The sequence below is a fragment of the Hippocampus bargibanti genome, linkage group LG17 (genome assembly GCF_051943395.1).
Source record: "Hippocampus bargibanti isolate YZ-2025 linkage group LG17, ASM5194339v1, whole genome shotgun sequence".
Classification (NCBI taxonomy): domain Eukaryota; kingdom Metazoa; phylum Chordata; class Actinopteri; order Syngnathiformes; family Syngnathidae; genus Hippocampus; species Hippocampus bargibanti.
This window is the reverse complement of record NC_142750.1, coordinates 9,684,476-9,701,972: the sequence shown is the minus strand read 5'-3', so window position 1 is coordinate 9,701,972 and position 17,497 is coordinate 9,684,476. Positions and strand designations below refer to the sequence as shown.

At 43.9% G+C, this 17,497-nt stretch overlaps 2 protein-coding genes across 6 annotated transcripts; both read left to right on the top strand.

Annotated features, from left to right (window-relative positions):
- Positions 1–94: 94 nt before the first annotated feature.
- spns1 (SPNS lysolipid transporter 1, lysophospholipid) lies at positions 95–7,990 on the top strand. Of its 3 annotated transcripts, none has more exons than XM_089018692.1 (14): positions 95–300; positions 816–883; positions 2,171–2,389; positions 2,462–2,527; positions 2,974–3,110; positions 3,329–3,480; positions 3,553–3,619; positions 3,691–3,833; positions 4,821–4,973; positions 5,119–5,308; positions 5,455–5,520; positions 5,822–5,920; positions 6,419–6,587; positions 6,784–7,990. In XM_089018692.1, exons 3-14 carry the CDS (start codon positions 2,179–2,181, stop codon positions 6,852–6,854), a joined length of 1,524 nt encoding a protein of 507 aa, XP_088874818.1. In that variant the 5' UTR covers positions 95–300; positions 816–883; positions 2,171–2,178; the 3' UTR covers positions 6,855–7,990. The 3 variants fall into 3 exon arrangements, with proteins under 3 accessions (XP_088874818.1, XP_088874817.1, XP_088874816.1); XM_089018691.1 differs by having other exon boundaries at positions 777–883; XM_089018690.1 differs by having other exon boundaries at positions 715–883.
- Positions 7,991–8,701: 711 nt separating this feature from the next.
- Positions 8,702–17,055, top strand: lat (linker for activation of T cells). 3 transcript variants are annotated; one of them, XM_089018694.1, is made up of 14 exons: positions 8,742–9,046; positions 9,135–9,180; positions 9,699–9,822; positions 9,906–9,945; positions 10,029–10,057; positions 11,597–11,639; positions 12,608–12,672; positions 12,752–12,784; positions 13,725–13,761; positions 13,842–13,906; positions 13,989–14,045; positions 14,131–14,172; positions 14,325–14,404; positions 14,719–17,055. In XM_089018694.1, the coding sequence occupies exons 3-14, from the start codon at positions 9,705–9,707 to the stop codon at positions 14,791–14,793; spliced, it is 684 nt and encodes a 227-aa protein (XP_088874820.1). In that variant the 5' UTR covers positions 8,742–9,046; positions 9,135–9,180; positions 9,699–9,704; the 3' UTR covers positions 14,794–17,055. The 3 variants fall into 3 exon arrangements, with proteins under 3 accessions (XP_088874821.1, XP_088874820.1, XP_088874819.1); XM_089018693.1 differs by lacking the exon at positions 9,135–9,180 and having other exon boundaries at positions 14,719–17,054; XM_089018695.1 differs by lacking the exons at positions 9,135–9,180; positions 14,131–14,172; positions 14,719–17,055 and having other exon boundaries at positions 8,702–9,046; positions 14,211–14,400.
- Positions 17,056–17,497: the final 442 nt, after the last annotated feature.

Genomic DNA, 17,497 nt, shown 5'->3' with positions numbered 1-17,497 from the left:
CGATGACGAAAGTGCCTGAATGTCTATTTGCGACATGAAGATAACGTTTCCTGATCACCTGATTCAGTGAGGTCACGTGAAGGGTCGTCACGTGAGCTTGTGACCGGAAGCTGGTTCCAAAGTGTCATGGCGGCAGCAAACAAATGTCATTTGTGAGGTTTTTCGCTCACCACAAACCTTTCTCGCCGGCCGACAACAACAACAACAAGAAAAGCAAAACAAAAAGAGAAAAAAAAACATGTTTGTTCAATAGCGCCGGTGAGATTCAACAGGAAGTCGTCTAAATCATCGCATTTGGAGGTAAACAAACACGCTTTTTTCTTTGCAATGTTAATTTGTGACTCACGGGGACGCATTATCATCAACACTGAATTAACTCTTATATTCCAACCATTATGCCGACTCGCTCGTCTGTATCTTTTTTTATTACTACATTTTGTTTGTTTTGGTTTGGGGAAGGTTAGTCGGATTCGTGCCGCATTCCATTGTGACTTCATGCGTATCTTATTTATTGGTAATTGTTCCGCGTTTCCAAGCACTACGCTTTTGTGAATTCAAAAATTTGGCTTACGTTCAACAGTTTGTGTCGTCACTGGGGTCAAAGGGGAAAACATTCAGCAATTGTATCTATAAACGTGACTTCCTGACGTGTGTCATCGAGTAATACAGAACTGGGTCGGTACCCGTAATTTGAAAGTAGACGTATGTTGTCAGGTGGGTCATGAGCGAATGATTGACGTCGAAGCTGACCAGTCACCTGCTTTCTGTCCGGGAAGGAAAGCGTGCAATCAAACGGCAAGCCTTCTTTCTCTCAGGCACCCCAAACTCTGATGCACCTCGTGACTTTGCTTCAAGACACCACACCCTCAGGCCACTTGATCAGGTATACTGCAGCCACCACATGCATAGTATGCAAATTTATTTCCGTGCATTCATGTACTAGTCAACTCGAGTAAAACCTGTTCAGCACACCTGTAGATCGACATACTGGTCATGTTTTGTTTTTATTATTGTTAATTTCTTTGTTTGTGTTCTTTTAAACCACTACAGGTATAGCAGTTAAGATTAATTGTCAAAGTCAAAAAACTCAAGTCAAAGTCAGCTTTATTGTCAAATATGCTAATATGCATGACATACAGCACAGATGAAATTACTGTCCTCTCGGACCCAGCATGCAAGGCACTTATAATTACTTAACATAAACATGAAAACGCCAATTTGCCGGGAGAGGGGAGCCGCTGCGTGTTCACGCGCCGCCATCTTGGGGATTTTTTTTTTTTTTTTTTTTTTAACAAATATGACAACACAAAGACACACACACACACACACACACACAGTCATTCATTCTTCAGGCATCCATGTCAGCAGTGGATCAGGGACGTCATGGTGGAATTTGTACGTCTACTACAAGCTAAATGTTGAAAGCAAACACGAAGCTGTCGCATCCATTGACGAAAAGACATTGTCTCACATCTCCTGTCCCACATAAATCCGCTTCAATTCCAAGCCGCGACAGATCCACATACGCATCGGCGCTCTGCGCTGACGCTGCTTTCTTCTTATCGCGGGCTCCTCAAGCCATGCATCCATCCAACCGCAGACTGTCCAACAGCACTGACCTTTCCACTGTACAAAGCGGGGCTGTGAAGATGCTGCCCATTACAGGCGCAAAAAAGCACAATGGCCCCAGAGCTGTCCAGCGACGGTAGTCAAATGGCTCCGACATTCCTCCCATTCAAAAACAGTACTGGCATATTCATGCTGCTGAAAAGGCGCAACCGCTCAGCACAGTCTCTGCCTTGATGATTGTCGTGGCCAAAAATGCTGAAAAACAATCTGTATCCGTTCCACGTGACGCACAACAACATAAAGTGACAAAAGAAAACACAACAACAAGACAAAAACAACAAAAAAAGCAAGGCTCGTGAGAGCACTTGCTGATGGCTGCCTACTCAGGCGCCATCTTGGAGAAAAAAAAACCCCTTTGTGCATTTATTCAAAACCTTTAATAAGCATCTTAAGGTCTTCGGTAATAAAGCTATTTCGCCTTACAAGCAAGCAATACAACATCCATACTATTTGGAATTTACGGTGTTGCTTTTACCTAACAAAGAGCATACTACTACATGACCTAAAGCTTCAATGTTATTGTTCAATGTTATTGCCCCAGTGGCCGCCATGTCTGTGGACACCCCCGCGGCAGATACGGTGCCGTTTATGTCAGACGACAGTGAGGCGGCGTCGACGGAGGAGGAGGAGGAGGAATGTCGAGACATGGTGCAGGGGGAGGAGCTTAGCAGTGGCGTGTCACCCTTGCGGGCCGTGTTCACCGTCCTAATTTTGTGCTTCGTCAACCTACTCAACTACATGGACAGGTTCACCATCGCAGGTACACGTGCATGAACAAACACCCCCGCGCGCGTGCGCGAGGCGCATCCTGATGACATCATACACCCGGCAGGTGTACTTCCCGACATCGAGCGTTATTTTGGGATTGATGACAGCAAATCTGGTCTGCTCCAGACGGGTAAGAACACACCATGTACGTCTATGTCAAACATGGCTGTCAACTTCAGGCATGGAGTTGGATATGAATGATCTAACAATGCCCCTTACTCAAGCGAATCTCGGCCGAAAATACACGCCAAAAGGTTTGCTTTCAGATGGAAAAAAAAGTGGTCAGTTAGCAGTGGCAATGCAAGATGGCGGCGCTCTGGCTTCAGCCACAAGTGACCAAATGATAGTTAAGTCATGATGAAGCATTCAAATGTACATCAACAGTACTGCCAGGTTGGATGTGGCTGGGAGCGGGTCGCATCACCATTAACAGAAAGTGGGCCGCTTCTGTTGCCACTGCGCTTTGCCACATCCAATATGGCCGATACACTGACATACAATAGAGCGCTAGTCATAAGGCTGCGTCTGCCTACGGCTGGCCGATAACCTCGCTTGGGCCATGTCTGTCCTCCGCAGTTTTCATCTGCAGTTATATGTTCCTGGCGCCGCTCTTTGGTTACCTGGGCGACCGACACAACCGCAAGATGATCATGAGCGCAGGCATCACTTTTTGGTCCCTCGTCACGCTTGCTAGCTCCTACACGCCCAAGCAGGTCAGATCAACTTCCCATAGTGGTGTTCGCCATCTTGATTTTTTTTTATCAACGTCATTTTCATCTCTTATGTACTGTTGAAGATTCTCAAATGTTATGGCCCCTTATTGACTTCCTAAATTGTCCTCTTTTCTCATCTTTTTGGGACTTGTTGAACAAGCTGAGGTACATCGACAGTGATGGCGAGCCCTTTTCAAAAAATAAATGTTTACTTTCAGCACTTTTGGGCCCTGCTTCTGACGCGGGGCCTGGTGGGTGTGGGCGAGGCTAGCTACTCCACCATCGCACCCACCATCATCGCCGACCTCTATGTCAAGGACCGCCGCACCAACATGCTGTCCATCTTCTACTTTGCCATCCCCGTCGGAAGGTAGGGCCACGTTAGCGAGCGTCCCCATTGCCGCTATCGGGTGGGGGGGTCATGGTCTTCTTGTCTCCGCAGCGGTCTGGGCTACATTGTGGGCTCCCAAGTCAGTAACGTGGCCAAGGACTGGCATTGGGCTCTGAGGGTGAGCCCGCGTGCTTTGTTGTTGTTGTTGTTGTTGTTGTTGTCGTTCTCGTCATGCTGGCTCCATCGCAGGTGACACCGGCGTTGGGTCTGGTGGCCGTGTTGCTCTTGATCTTGGTGGTGCAGGAACCAAAACGTGGCGCCATTGAAGCTCGGCCCGAACGTCAGCTTCACCAAAGCGGCTGGGTGGATGACTTGCGAGCGTTGAGCAGAAAGTAAGGCATGCCTGTCAATGGGGTCCGGGGATCCCACGTTCGACAACTCCTAACACAGCATGTGTGCTCTCTCTCTCTCTCTCTCTCTCTCTCTCTCTCTCTCTCTCTCTCTCTCTCTCTCTCTCTCTCTCTCTCTCTCTCTCTCTCTCTCTCTCTCTCTCTCTCTCTCTCTCTCTCTCTCTCTCTCTCTCTCTCTCTCTCTCTCTCTCTCTCTCTCTCTCTCTCTCTGTTCTCTGTCTCTCTCTCTCTCTCTCTTTCTCTATCTCTCTCCGTTCTCTGTCTCTCTCTCTGTCTTTCTCTCTCTCTCTTTCTCTGCCTCTCTCTCTTTCTCTCTCTCTCTCTCTGTGTTTCTGTCTGTCTCTTGCTCTCCCTGTCTATCTCTCTCTGTGTCTCTCTGTGTCTCTGTCTCTCTCCTCTGTCTGTCTCTCGCTCTCTTTGTCTGTCTTTGTTTCTGTCTCTCTCTCTGTTTCTGTTTGTCTCTCTCTCTCCCCCCCTCTCTCTCTCTCTCTCTCTCTCTCTCTCTCTCTCTCTCTCTCTCTCTCTCTCTCTCTCTCTCTCTCTCTCTCTGTCTATCTGTCTCCCGTTCTCTGCCTCTCTCACTCTCTGTCTCTCTGTGTCTCTGTCTCTCTCCTCTGTCTGTCTCTCGCTCTCTTTGTCTGTCTTTGTTTCTGTCTCTCTCTGTTTCTGTTTGTCTCTCTTGCCCTCTCTCTCTCTCTCTCTCTCTCTCTCTCTCTCTCTCTCTCTCTCTCTCTCTCTCTGTCTCCCCCTCTCTCACTCACTCTCTCTCTCTCTCTCTCTCTTTCTCTCTGTGTCTTTCTGTCTCTCACTCTCTGTGTCTCTCTCGCTCTCTGTCTTTCTCTCTGTCTTTCTCTTTCTCTCTTTCTCCTTCTCTGTCAATGTCTCTCTCTATTTCTCTATTTGTCTCTCTGGCTCTCTCTCTCTCTCTATTTCTCTCTCTCTCATTTATTGTGTTTGTTTGTGGGGCAGCCCAAGCTTCGTTCTGTCCACGTTGGGCTTCACGGCGGTGGCCTTTGTCACGGGGTCACTGGCACTGTGGGCGCCCACCTTTCTGTTCAGGGCGGCAATGTTCACGGGCGAGCGAGCGCCTTGCATGGAGGGTCACTGCTCGTCCTCGGACAGGTGAGCCAGCCTTGCCAATGTTATTCCTAATGGGTGTCGTTGGTTTATGTGAAGAAACTATTTGTCGCAATAATGCGGAGATGTGTCAAGATACTTTCAATTTGAAATGGGAGTCTTAAGTCTCTTACGAATTGCATGCGGGCAGTTTGATTTTCGGCGCCATCACCTGCGTGACGGGCGTGCTGGGCGTGGCCAGCGGTGTCCAGGCCAGCCGTCTGCTCCGAAAGCGAACTCCCCGCGCCGACCCCCTGGTGTGCGCCGCCGGCTTGCTGCTCTCGGCGCCCTTCCTCTACCTCGCCGTCGTCTGCGCCCAGGCCAGCACCGTCGCCACATATGTGAGTCAATTAAAACTCCAACACTTGCCACCTTTCCTAAAAAAAAAAATCTTCTTTTACCTGTCAATCATCAATTTACTAATCTATTAGTAGTGTGTTGGTTATTTTGGAGTGTATGAATGAAGAAGATATTTTACTGTGTGTAGGTGTTTATTTTCCTGGGCGAAACGTTCCTGTCCATGAACTGGGCCATCGTTGCTGATATTCTACTGGTAAGCAACATGACGTGACGCATGTTTCATCCTGATCCTCATTCTCCTTCTACTAAAGTGCGGGTATTTATGTATTTATTTGTTTATTTATTTTTGTCTATTTATTTATTTATTTGTTCATCCACGAATCTACTAATCTACTAATATACTTATTTACTTATTTATTTACTTACTTATTTATGTATTTACGTATGTACTTATTTACTTATTCACTTATTTACTAATTTCTTACTTGTTTACTTATTTTATTACTTATTTACTTATTTATTTACGTATTTACTTTTTTACTTTGTTCTGTCAGTACGTGGTGGTTCCCACACGGCGCTCCACCGCCGAGGCGCTGCAGATTGTCATCTCTCACCTGCTGGGAGACGCCGGAAGTCCTTATCTCATCGGAGTGGTGCGTATGCATTGTTTTGCACGCGAGTCACCCGCCATCGACGCCATTTTGCATTCAATTTGACTTCATCCGTCCATTTCCCAATCCGCGTATCCTCACAATGGTCGCGAGGTATGCAGGAGCCGATCCCAGCCGTCTTCGGGCAGTTGGCCGGGGACACTCTGAACCGGTTGCCAGCCAATTGCATTCCACGCAGAAACAAACAACCAGCCGTACTCACATTCGCACATGGAAGCAATTTTGAGTGTTCAATCAGCCAGTTATTTATATTTTTTTAACAGATTGAAACAAAAGCAAATGAATGACAATTTGACAGATGTTTTACTCGGTTACTTTTTTTCAAATGATATATTAGTATCGATTCATGCTAACAAAGGACTTGTGGTTTTCACCACCACCCTTGTGAGGTTGCTTCAGCGTCACCTCAATGTCACTCGCTCAATCTTCATCCAAAATGGAAATAGTCGTGGATAAATTGTGTTTGGTGACCCCTTCCAGGTGTCGGATTCCTTGAGGAAGTCGGATTCCTTCCTGTGGCAGTTTCGCTCGCTGCAACTGTCTCTGCTGCTCTGCGCCTTCGTGGCTGTCGGGGGCGGAGCTTTCTTCCTCGCGACCGCCCTTTTCATCGAGCGAGATCGACAGCGAGCTGAAAATTTGACACCCGCAGGTGACCCGGCACGCCCGCTAACACCCACCATCCAAGTTGTATGGCAGGTAGCTTGACATGGTGTTACTCTATGTCTGTGTATGTATGTATATGTGTGTGTGTGTGTGTGTGTGTGTGTGTGTGTGTGTGTGTGTGTGTGTGTGTGTGTGTGTGTGTGTGTGTGTGTGTGTGTATGTGTGTGTGTGTATTCCCATAGATGATGAGCCCATTTTGGTGCCCAAAAGCGGGCGATCCACTCTGGTTCCGGTGTCCAGTGTTCTGATTTGAACTTTGCCGCTTCTCCTTTTCTCAGTGGGAGGAAGCAAAAGGGAATTTTTTCTATCTTTTGTTTTTAGTGGCAAGAAAAATCCAGTAACAAACTCAAATGGTTTCCCCCCCCCCCCCCCACCCTTTTTTTAAGACAAGACCACTTTTAAGATATTCAACTCGTACCATCTTTTAGGATAGTCTTGACCTTTCAGAACTCTTTTCTCCTTTTGTCCGGGTGTTGAACCTTCTCTTCGGCATTTAAAAGTTTATCGTCTTACCATATGCGTGGTGTTGGCGGCCTGCCACTTTACTGGCTCTCTTTTTAGATCAAATGAATAAACAACGTTTACTTGTGGCACTGGTGTGGACAGGACCTCGTTTAAAGGACAACCAACACCATATTTTTGTTTCCTAACTGACATCAGAAAAACGTTTTATAGCATCTAAAATACCCAAAACACGCAGTCAATACAAAACACCAATAAAAATGACTTGAAGTGTCCCAAAATTACTTCAAAATGACCTTAGAAAGTTTCACTTTCAGAAGGCCCCCCCCCCCCCGCCCCCCTTGTTCGTGACGTCACGCCAGGACGTCTTGCCTTACTCGAGAATCAAAACAGTGGCTTCAGATTCGGAGAAAATACTTTCTTGTTCCTCATCCAGTTATGAATATGATTCGAATAGTTCTGAAGAGGAAAGCATAAATGTTTGCAATCGATTAAAGAAGTCCTTCCGTCTCATTTTGAGGCCTCTGGACTCCAATGTAGCACCCAGAAAATGCACAAGATGGCGCCCTAGCTCCGTTGGAAATGGGCTGATTTGTCTGCTGGGAAGTTGTCAACTAGTATCAAATAGTAGTCTTGGTGCAAGACACAACAATTCACCATCGCGTTATTTATGTTTTCTACTTCTAATTTCGCCATCAACACGGATCAACCAAACCAAACCAAAACAAAGTACAAACAAACAAAGTACCCAAAATGCATTGTGTGTTGCTTTCTCGGTCAGGGGCGTTCCAGACGTGACGTCACGTCAGGGATTGTCATCAACTCGACAACAATACCTCCTGAATATTCAGCGCGAGTCTTAAAATGTAAAATATAGTTATACGCCGTGAAATTTTTGTAAAATACGCTTTTTTTTTTTTTTTTTTTTTTACAAATTATGGACGGAACTTGTCCGGAGGTGTCGGTTGTCCTTTAAGTTGGCGGCGTGTCATCTAGCAAATTTAGTCATTTCTTCTCATTTCAAGGCGACTCACTGTTAGCACGCCATCTTGTCATCTTCTGGTGGTTTATTATCTAATTCACTGCCATTTCTGAATTTATTCGGGAATTGAAAATATGACGTACAGCGTATTTCCCAAATTTGTTCGGGTTTTGGCTTTTCTTGGGGTGTCGATAAAGCGCTGGTCAGACCTCTGGCAATGTTTTTTTTTTTTTTTTTTTTTTTTACTTTCCACAAGGGGGCCATGTTACCATGCTAACATGTTACCATGTTAGCTCTTTGTTCCAGCTTCAGCTTTTGTTGAAGTTTGTTATTTTGGACAGCTGCCTTCATTTCTAGCCCATATAACTTAGGAATTAACTCTTTTTTTCTGATGAAAGAAGAGAGTCTAAGGCACAAAGTCATGGCCCAGGGGCCAAATCCGGCCCGCCACATCATTTTTTTCTGCTCGCGAATGGAAATCAAACTTGTGATGCTTGCTAAAATCCTCACCAAAATTTCATACTTTTGGATATAAACTACAATAAATCATTATTCTTGACTTCAGATTTGAAAACTAGTGGTTTAGTTTAGCTGTTGTCGGTTGTAGCCCCTCCTGGCCCCATTATCCCCCGACCCCGATCACCTCAACGTGGTTTCCTATTACTTGTCGCAAAGTTCCTCTTCCGGCAAATATAGTGCCGTAGACGTCACATGTGATATTGACGGCGACAGCCGATTGGCTGAGAGTAACAAGGAAGTAGGCGGGGGACTGGGTTCCAAATGAAACGGCCACTACCGGAACCCCCAAACGACGGCCCGGATCTGCTCGCACAGCGTGACGTCGACGCCGCCACTTCTCTCACCTCGCACCTGGTTGACAGGAAGTTGGCGAGCTTGCCTTCAGCCTGATATCACCACTTCCTCCTGCGCACCTCGAACCCCTTTGACACCGCACGCGATGGCCGTTTGAAACGTTTTGAAAGGACCCAACGACGAAAAAGGTTTCTTCATCTTTGCTTTGAGTTGTAATTCTTTGGATTTTGTTGCTCATCTACTTCCTGCTTTTCTTCATCTTGTCTTTCTGCTCAGTTTTTTTGGGTCCTTTCATCGTTGTCTTCCTCTACATTTTCATCTCGTAAGTCTGCCGTTCTCCACATTGTTCTCCTTTGTCAACTTCCTTGATTAGTCTTTTTAAAACTTCATTATCTTTGTTTAGCTACACCACATTCTTGTCTTAATTTCTTGTATTCTGTCTTCTATTTTGAAATGTTTATCTCCTTCACTTGCTTCATCTTCACTTTCATTTTCATCTTCTTTGTCATCTCCTACATCATCTTCCTTTTGGCTTTATCTTTCGCCTTCTTTGACTGTCATCTTATTCTTCACCTTTTCCATCTTATCCATTGTTTTTTTTCCTCTCCGTCCTTCATTTTTATCAGTACCTTCTCCTTCATTCGCTTTGTCTTCATGATCTTCATCCTCATTGTTGGTCATCATGTTTTTCCTCCTGCCCTCGCAAGGAAACAGTGTGCAGCGGCAAAGGCGCTCTGACTTCCTGAATGTGGCGAGCGGTCACCCTTCCTTCAGCGTGAGTTGCCTGTGGCCCATTTCCGGCGAATCTCATTTTGTCCGGCGTTGTGGTCCCGTCCTCAGGTTGCCATGGATGCAAACCCAGAAGCATCTCCGCTCTTGCCTTCGTTCATGTCAGCTGCCATGTTGGCGTGCGCCGTCGTCCTGGCGTTGGCGTGCCTTCGTTGCAGGAACAACGGAGCGCCCGGTGCGAGTGATTTTGATGTTCCTTCCTGTTACCTGTGACGTCAAACAATGTTTTTTTTTTTTTCTTCTCTTCGGCGTCATCAGTGTCCATCCGGGAAGCATGCGACACCGGCGAGTACACCCCGTGAGTTTTGCGCTTTCGCGGGACCCATCACAAGGCCGACCGCTCACTTTTTCGTTCACACGATTTTTCTCTTTTACAAGCAGAGCCGCTCAGTTCAGACTGGTCCACCCACGTGAGTCGATTTTTTTTTCAAGGGGTGGGAGGAGCTTATGTTTTGGCTAAAGCTAACAAGATAAACGAGACAAGACCGGTTCGACGTGCTAAAAAGTTGTCCATTCTGTCGTCCTGGGCAGTCATTGTAACGGAATAATGTAAAAAAAAAAAAAAAAGACTGACTGGTGAAAACAAAAGAACAAGACTGATGATGATAAAAGTTGTCAGAAGATAACAAGCAAAATATTGAAACAGGCGAGTTTATGGCTGAAGCTAAATGCGGCAGAAGCAGTCAAAGTAAATGCTAAAAGCTAAAAATTGTCAGATGCTAACGCGCGAAACGTTAAAAAGCACTTTGGGGTTCAAGTTGGCGGAAGCAAATTCAAACCTAAAATGAGTGAAAGCTAAACATTCGTAAAGACTTCAAACTGACTAATTTTGGTTAGGATTGAATTAGCCTTTATTAGTCTCGCAGAGCATTGTCATCAAATGGTGAGCATAGTTTTTGCTTTTTTGAAGGTTGCTTTGCCGATGACCATTTTGTGTTTGGGAGCCTTTTACTGAGTGAGTTGCTTGTTCTGTAGCCACAAGGGGACATAAGTCTTCTTGTGCCGGTCCCAAGCCCGGATAAATACAGAGGGTTGTGTCAGGAAGGGCATCCGACGTAAAAGCTTGGCCAAAACAAACATGCGGATCAAACCACCAAAGATAGAGGAGACTGATTCGTTGTGGCGACCCCTTCAAGGGAAAAGCCGCAAGGAAAAGAAGAAGTCTCGCAGTGGAGAAATTTTAATTTCACAGCAGCAAAGTGATGAAAGGAAAGGAAGAAGCAGAAAAACAAAAGACAGGAACTGCTGTAATGGCAGCCACGCTTGTGGCGCCATCTTGAAGTCAAAACAAACAAAAAAGCTAAAATAACAAATAATGTCGAACAACTCAAAAGACAGACAGTCATTCAATCTTCAGAACTTTCTGCACCCTCTTTGTGGTATCAAGCAGTTCTAGATGAAAGAGGAGAAGATCAAAGCGTCCTTTTCACCAGTGGATGAGGGGCTTCATGGAATGTGCTCGTCTGCTACAAGCTAAATGTTGAAAGCAAACACAAAGCTGTAGCATCCGATGACGAAAACAGACTGTCTCACATCTCCTGTCCCACGCAAATCCGCTTCTATTCCAAGCTGCGACAGTTCCACACACGCATCGACCTTTCCGCTGAACAAAACGGGGCTGTGAAGATGCTGCCCATTGCAGGTGCAAAAAAAGCACAATCACCCAAGAGCTGTCCAGCGATGACAGTCAAATGGCACTGACATTCCTCCCAAATCAAAAACAGTGCTGGCATAGTCCTGCTGCCTAAAGGCTCGTGAGAACACTTGCTGAGGGCTGCCTACTCGGGCGCCATCTTAGACTTCTTTGGCCTTCGTAACAAGTTTGAGACAGATGTTGAAAATTGACAATTACCAGTAGCTAACCAGCTAAGGATTTGAAGCTAAAGTTAGCGAAGGCTAACAAAGTCAAAGCTTGTTAGCACAAATCTTTTTTTTTTTTTTATTCACAGATCAGCCAAAGACTCCCGTGACCTCTGGCCTGTTGTCTCCTTTGTGAGTTGACCTTCACGTTTTTGACTTTGACGCTCTTCTTCATACCTATTGTTCCTCAGCTGGAAGAAAAGATTTAACCTTCAGGATGGTTATTCTGCATGTGAAGCGCGGGGACGAGAGCCACTTTTGGTGCGCGACATCACCACTATTTTTAACGGGAGGCTTAAAGTCGGACGAATCTGCGTAGACATTCTTCACCGAGCGGCATGACGGACGGATGTCGAGCGCCTCTTGTCTCCCGTGTCAATCTCGAGAGTCGTTGAAGTTCACTCAAGAGTCTCGAGCACCGTTTCTGAATGACAGTTGCTAGCGTAGCAATCAAGTCCTCGTTTTCATCGGGATTTCCAAGAGTCTACTTGACGTTTGGATGAAAAGGACTAAAACTTATTTGCTATCTATTTGCTATTTATTAGCTCGCTTGCTAGCTAGCTATATAGCTGGCTGGCAAGCTATCTATCTGTATATCTATTAGCTATATAGTTGGTTGCTTTCTAGCTAGCTAGGTCACCGAGTCTACTTGAACTTTGGATAAAAAGGACTAAAAGCTAGCTATCTATTTGCTATCTATTTGCTATTTATTAGCTGGCTAGCTAGCTATATAGCTATCTCACTAGCCATCGAGCTGGCTGGCTAGCTAGCTTTCTAGCTGGCTAGAAAGCTATCTGATGCTATCATATATATATATATATATATATATATATATATATATATATATATATATATATATATATATATATATATATATATATATATATATATATATAGCTAGCTATTGGCTATCTATTAGCTATCGAGCTTTCTATCTATTTGAGTAACTTCCCGGGTGAGTGAACGCTGGTGCGTATGGCTGCCACTGCTCACCCACAGAAAATTGTATCATGTGACTGTACAGTGACCTTGAGAGTTTTGATAGGTGCTTATAAATCAAATGTATTACTATTATTATTATTTAATGCTCCCCTTCCCAGCATTCCTTCTTCGGATTGCGGCAGTCAAATCAGCAGAAGATCCGACAGAGAGCCCACAGAAAATGGTGAGATAAAAAGATCCCAAAAAGTCTACCAACATGTTGACATGAATTTTTTGGGGGTGTTCTGGTCTTTCTTTTGCAGAGAGTTACCACACCTACCAGAACTATCACGATGGTCAGTGGCCTTCAAATACATTCACACAGTTCTTCCATTTCAGGTTCTTTTGGTCTCTTGGTTCTTCTTCAGTTTCTGATTCTTTGTTTTGAACTCCCCCCTCCCCCGAGTGTTTTTTTTTTTCTCACCCTCTTAATATTTTCACTGCTTCCTTATTGGTCAGGAACGCAGCAGTGGGGGGTGTGGGTTACAGACAGAGAGAGTGAGACCGTTAAACCTTAAAGAGAGAGGCAGACGACAGAGAGTGAGAAAACACACACACACGAAAGGGAGACGACAGAGCTTGAAACAAAAAAACAAAAGTGGAAAAAAGTGAAATGGTGTGAAAATGGATAGAAAACAGTGAAATTTGGACTCGTTTCAATTTTGATAGTTCAAAGGCAGAGTGTAGACTGCAAGGTTAAAATATCCCATCAATCAGGCTCCACAAATAACCCGCACAAACCATCTGTACACCTGATGCAAAAAGCTATCAACCCAGCTAAACAGAACACAATTGATGAGGAACTAGGTCAAATTATCACAGAGAAAGCACCGACAAGGGATCATTCCTCAAGATGGTGAAAGAAGCCTCTGTTCCTCATCAAGTGTTTAATGCTGATGAAACCAGCCACTCCATTCCATCAAGCCATCACAAAGGTAAATAAAACGACTTTATTATACGGTACAGTTTATTTCTTTCATTATAATACCATAGCACATTTATTATACATAAAATAAGGTATATTTTGTGTAGTTTTAAGGCTTAGAAAATTAGAAAGTAGAAAATTATGGTTTTATGGGGACCTGGGAACGGATTATTCTCATTTTAATGATTTCCTATGGGAAATTAATTTTTGGGATACACACTTTTCACCTAACATACTCTGTCTGGGAACCAATTAAGTTCGTAAGGCAAGTTATCGCTGTATTTTTCATTGAAATTTGTTTGTCTCCACAGAACAAGACCTCCGAGAATCGCTTACCAGGGACTACATGTGAGTTGTTCCTGCTTCCGGCCCTTCTCTCTGCTCACCTTCTGTTTTCTGAGTTCTTCTTTTTGTGGTTATTCTTGCAGAATCGTGCTGCCGGAAGACGAGGCTCTTGCGACCAATCATAGCGGTGGATCCGCGCCGAGCTCAGGTAGCGTCCAATCCATTCACAGGCATTCCGCCCTCTTCCTGATTTGGGGGACAAAAAAAAATGGCGCCACAAATTGCTCCAGATGAAGCACACGACTACGAGAACGTCCCGAGGGAGCACAAGCGAAGGTCACCAAAAGGTCACGCCGCTGACATCATACACATTCTTTTGGTCTGTCTTACTGACTAGCTGTCTTAGTGACTGTTTTAAGTGTCTGTTCTCAGAGGACAGAGACTACCTCGACGTGATTGCGCTTCTTCAAGCGGGTAAGTTGATTTTGGTTGTCATCCTTGATGCCCAGCAGGAAGTAGGTTGGCGCTTGACAGGTCACTTCCTGGTGGCCTTTGCTTCCACCTTTCTGTTTGAGCAACACCTGCTGTGGGATTGACACTTGTTACTTCCTGTTTGCTGGTCGCAGTGACGCCGATGTTGTCCCAAAGGGATGATGATGACAGTGACAGTGATGACTGCGAGGGGAAGTACGTCAATCAAGCCAGTGTAAGTGCGGATAAACACCAGAAGCTTCCCAATAGGATGCGTCCTGACAATCAGCTAGCTATCTGGCTGGCTATCTATTAGTTATATAGCTAGCTGTCTAGAGGGCGATCTATTAGCTAGCTAGCTTTCTATCTTTACTTCCGGGTTGAGTGAACGCTGGCGCGTGTGGCTGCCACTGCTCACCCACAGAAAAACTCATCCTGTGACTGTAAAGTGACCTTGAGAGTTTTGAAAGGCTTAGAAATCAAGTGTATTATTATTATTATTATTAAATCACGTGAGGAAAATATCAAATGAGCGACTATGCCTCACAGGTGATGCCATCCAGCCCCCTGCACGATGGGACGAGACGCGCGGCGATGGAAGCTGATGAAAGGGGTGGAGCTTAATGACATTGTCCTCCTTTGATGCTGAAATGGACGGCAGGCTCTGTGGTTTAGTGGTCGTTTATCAACCCGGGTGGTTCGATCCTCGGCCATTGAGACCATGTTGAAGTGTCCTTGAACAAGATACTGAACAACCAGTTGCCATGAATAGGTGAATGGGATAACAGTGTGAAGCGCTTTGAATACCCAAGAGGGCACAGTGCTAAATGACAGCCCATTTAACTTGAATTCACTGTGGTTTGATTTTTTTCTTCTTCTGTATTTGTGACTGACGGTTCCTCAGAATTGGTAATTTCACACTAGTGGTTTATGTCTAATGAAGTTTCAAGATAACAGTACTGGTATTATTTACGAATGTTGTGAAAATATGACATTTGAATTGAAGTCTAGATTGTTATCATGACACGACAGTGATAAGGTATTCACACTGTGTAGAAGTAGACTGAAAAAAAACGACCACGGATAGGAAGATGGTTTTAGCGGAAAAATGCGTCCATGGAGAGTAAGGCGTTTTAGCCCCAAAAAAACTACCATATATAGCAGGGGTGTCAAAGTCATTTTTTGCCGTGGGCCACAATGTAGTTATGGTTTCCTCTCGGGGGCCTTTATGAATTTGGGGAAGCCATTAGAAAATTTCACCCCTTCCATATGTGACATATAGAACGGACAACAAATTAATGAATCACAAGTTTTCACATTTGAAGTCAAGAATAATGACTGTTATTGTGGTTTACATGGGACAATTTGGAATTTTGGTTTGGAATTTAGAAAGCTTCATGGAGTTCGATTTGCTTTTGCGGGATGAATAAAATTAAGTGGTGGTCCGGATTTGGCCCCCCGGGCCTTCACTTTGACACCATGATGGCATTTCTAGCCCAAAAAAATGTATAGTAAGGTGATTTTAACCCAAAAAAGACCATGTATAGGAAGGCGTTTCAACTGAAAAAAACGACCATGCGTTTTTAGCCCAAAAAAAGGACCATGAATAGTAAGGCGTTTTTAGCACCCAAAAAAAAAATACCATGTAAGGTGTTTTTAGCCCGAAAAAAACGACCATAAATAGTAAGGCATTTTTACCATGAAAGAAATGACCATGTATAGTAAGGTATTTTTGGATGAAAAAAATGACCATGTATAGTAAGGCATTTTTAGCTGACAAAAACGACCATGTATAGTAAGGCATTTTTATCTTAAAAAAACCGACCATGTATAATAATGCATTTTTAGCCTGAAAAAACAACCATGTATAGTAAGGTGTTTTTAGCCGAAAAAAAACAACCATGGGTAGTCAGGCATTTTTGTCCGAAAAAAAACTACCATGTATAGTAAGGCCTCTGTGCCCGAAAAAATGACCATGTATAGTAAGGTGTTTTTGGCCCGAAAAAAACACCATGTATAGTAAGGCATTTTTAGCTGACAAAAATGACCATGTATAGTAAGGCATTTTTGACCCAAAGAAACACCATGTATAGTGAGGCATTTTTAGACGGAAAAAAACAACCATGTATAGAGTAAGGCGTTTTTAGGCCGAAAAAAACTACCATGTATAATAAGGCATTTTTAGCTGACAAAAACGACCATGTATAGTAAGGCATTTTTAGCACGAAAAAAACGACCATGTATAGTAATGCATTTTTAGCCTGAAAAAAACAACCACGGTAAGGTGTTTTTAGCCGAAAAAAAACGACCATTAATAGTCAGGTATTTTTAGACGGAAAAAAACAACCATGTATAGTAAGGCGTTTTTAGCCCAAAAAATGACCATGTATAGTAAGGAGTTTTTAGCACGAAAAAAAACAACCATGAATAGTAAGGCATTTTTAGCACGAAAAAAACGACCACAAATAGTAAGGTATTTTTACCATGAAAGAAGTGACCATGTATAGTAAGGTATTTTTGGATGAAAAAAATGACCATGTATATAAAGGTGTTTTAGCAGGAAATAAATAACCAGGTATAGTAAAATGTTTTATCACCATTTAACATGGATGTAGCTCAGTGGTAGAGTTCATACTTTGCATGTATGAAGTCCTGGGTTCAATCCCTGGCATTGCTACTCTTTTTAACAAAATACCCAGTGTGGGAGGATTCAAGGCTTTCTGATTCTTATTGAAAAACAAAATTGTATTGGAAGGCATTTTTATCGGAAAAAAGTACCATGTATAGTAAGGCGTTTTTAGCACCCAAAAAAAGACCATGTATATAGTAAGGCGTTTTTAGCCCAAAAACGACCATGTATAGTAAGGCGTTTTTGACGGGGAAAAAAATGACCATGGAGAGTAAGGCGTTTTAGCACGAAAAAAAACCCACCATGTATGCGTTTGTACACAAAATACGACCATGTATAGGAAGGCATTTTTAGCCCTAAAAAAGACCATATATAGTAAGGCGTTTTTAGCCCGAAAAAAAACGACCATGTATAGTAAGGCGTTTTTAGCACCCAAAAAAAGACCATGCATAGTAAGGCGTTTTTGACGGGGAAAAAAATGACCATAGAGAGTAAGGCGTTTTAGCACGAAAAAAAACCCACCATGTATGCGTTTGTACACAAAATACGACCATGTATAGGAAGGCATTTTTAGCCCTAAAAAAGACCATATATAGTAAGGCGTTTTTAGCCCGAAAAAAAACGACCATGTATAGTAAGGCGTTTTTAGCCCGAAAAAAATGACCATGTATAGTAAGGCGTTTTAAGCCGAAAAAAAAC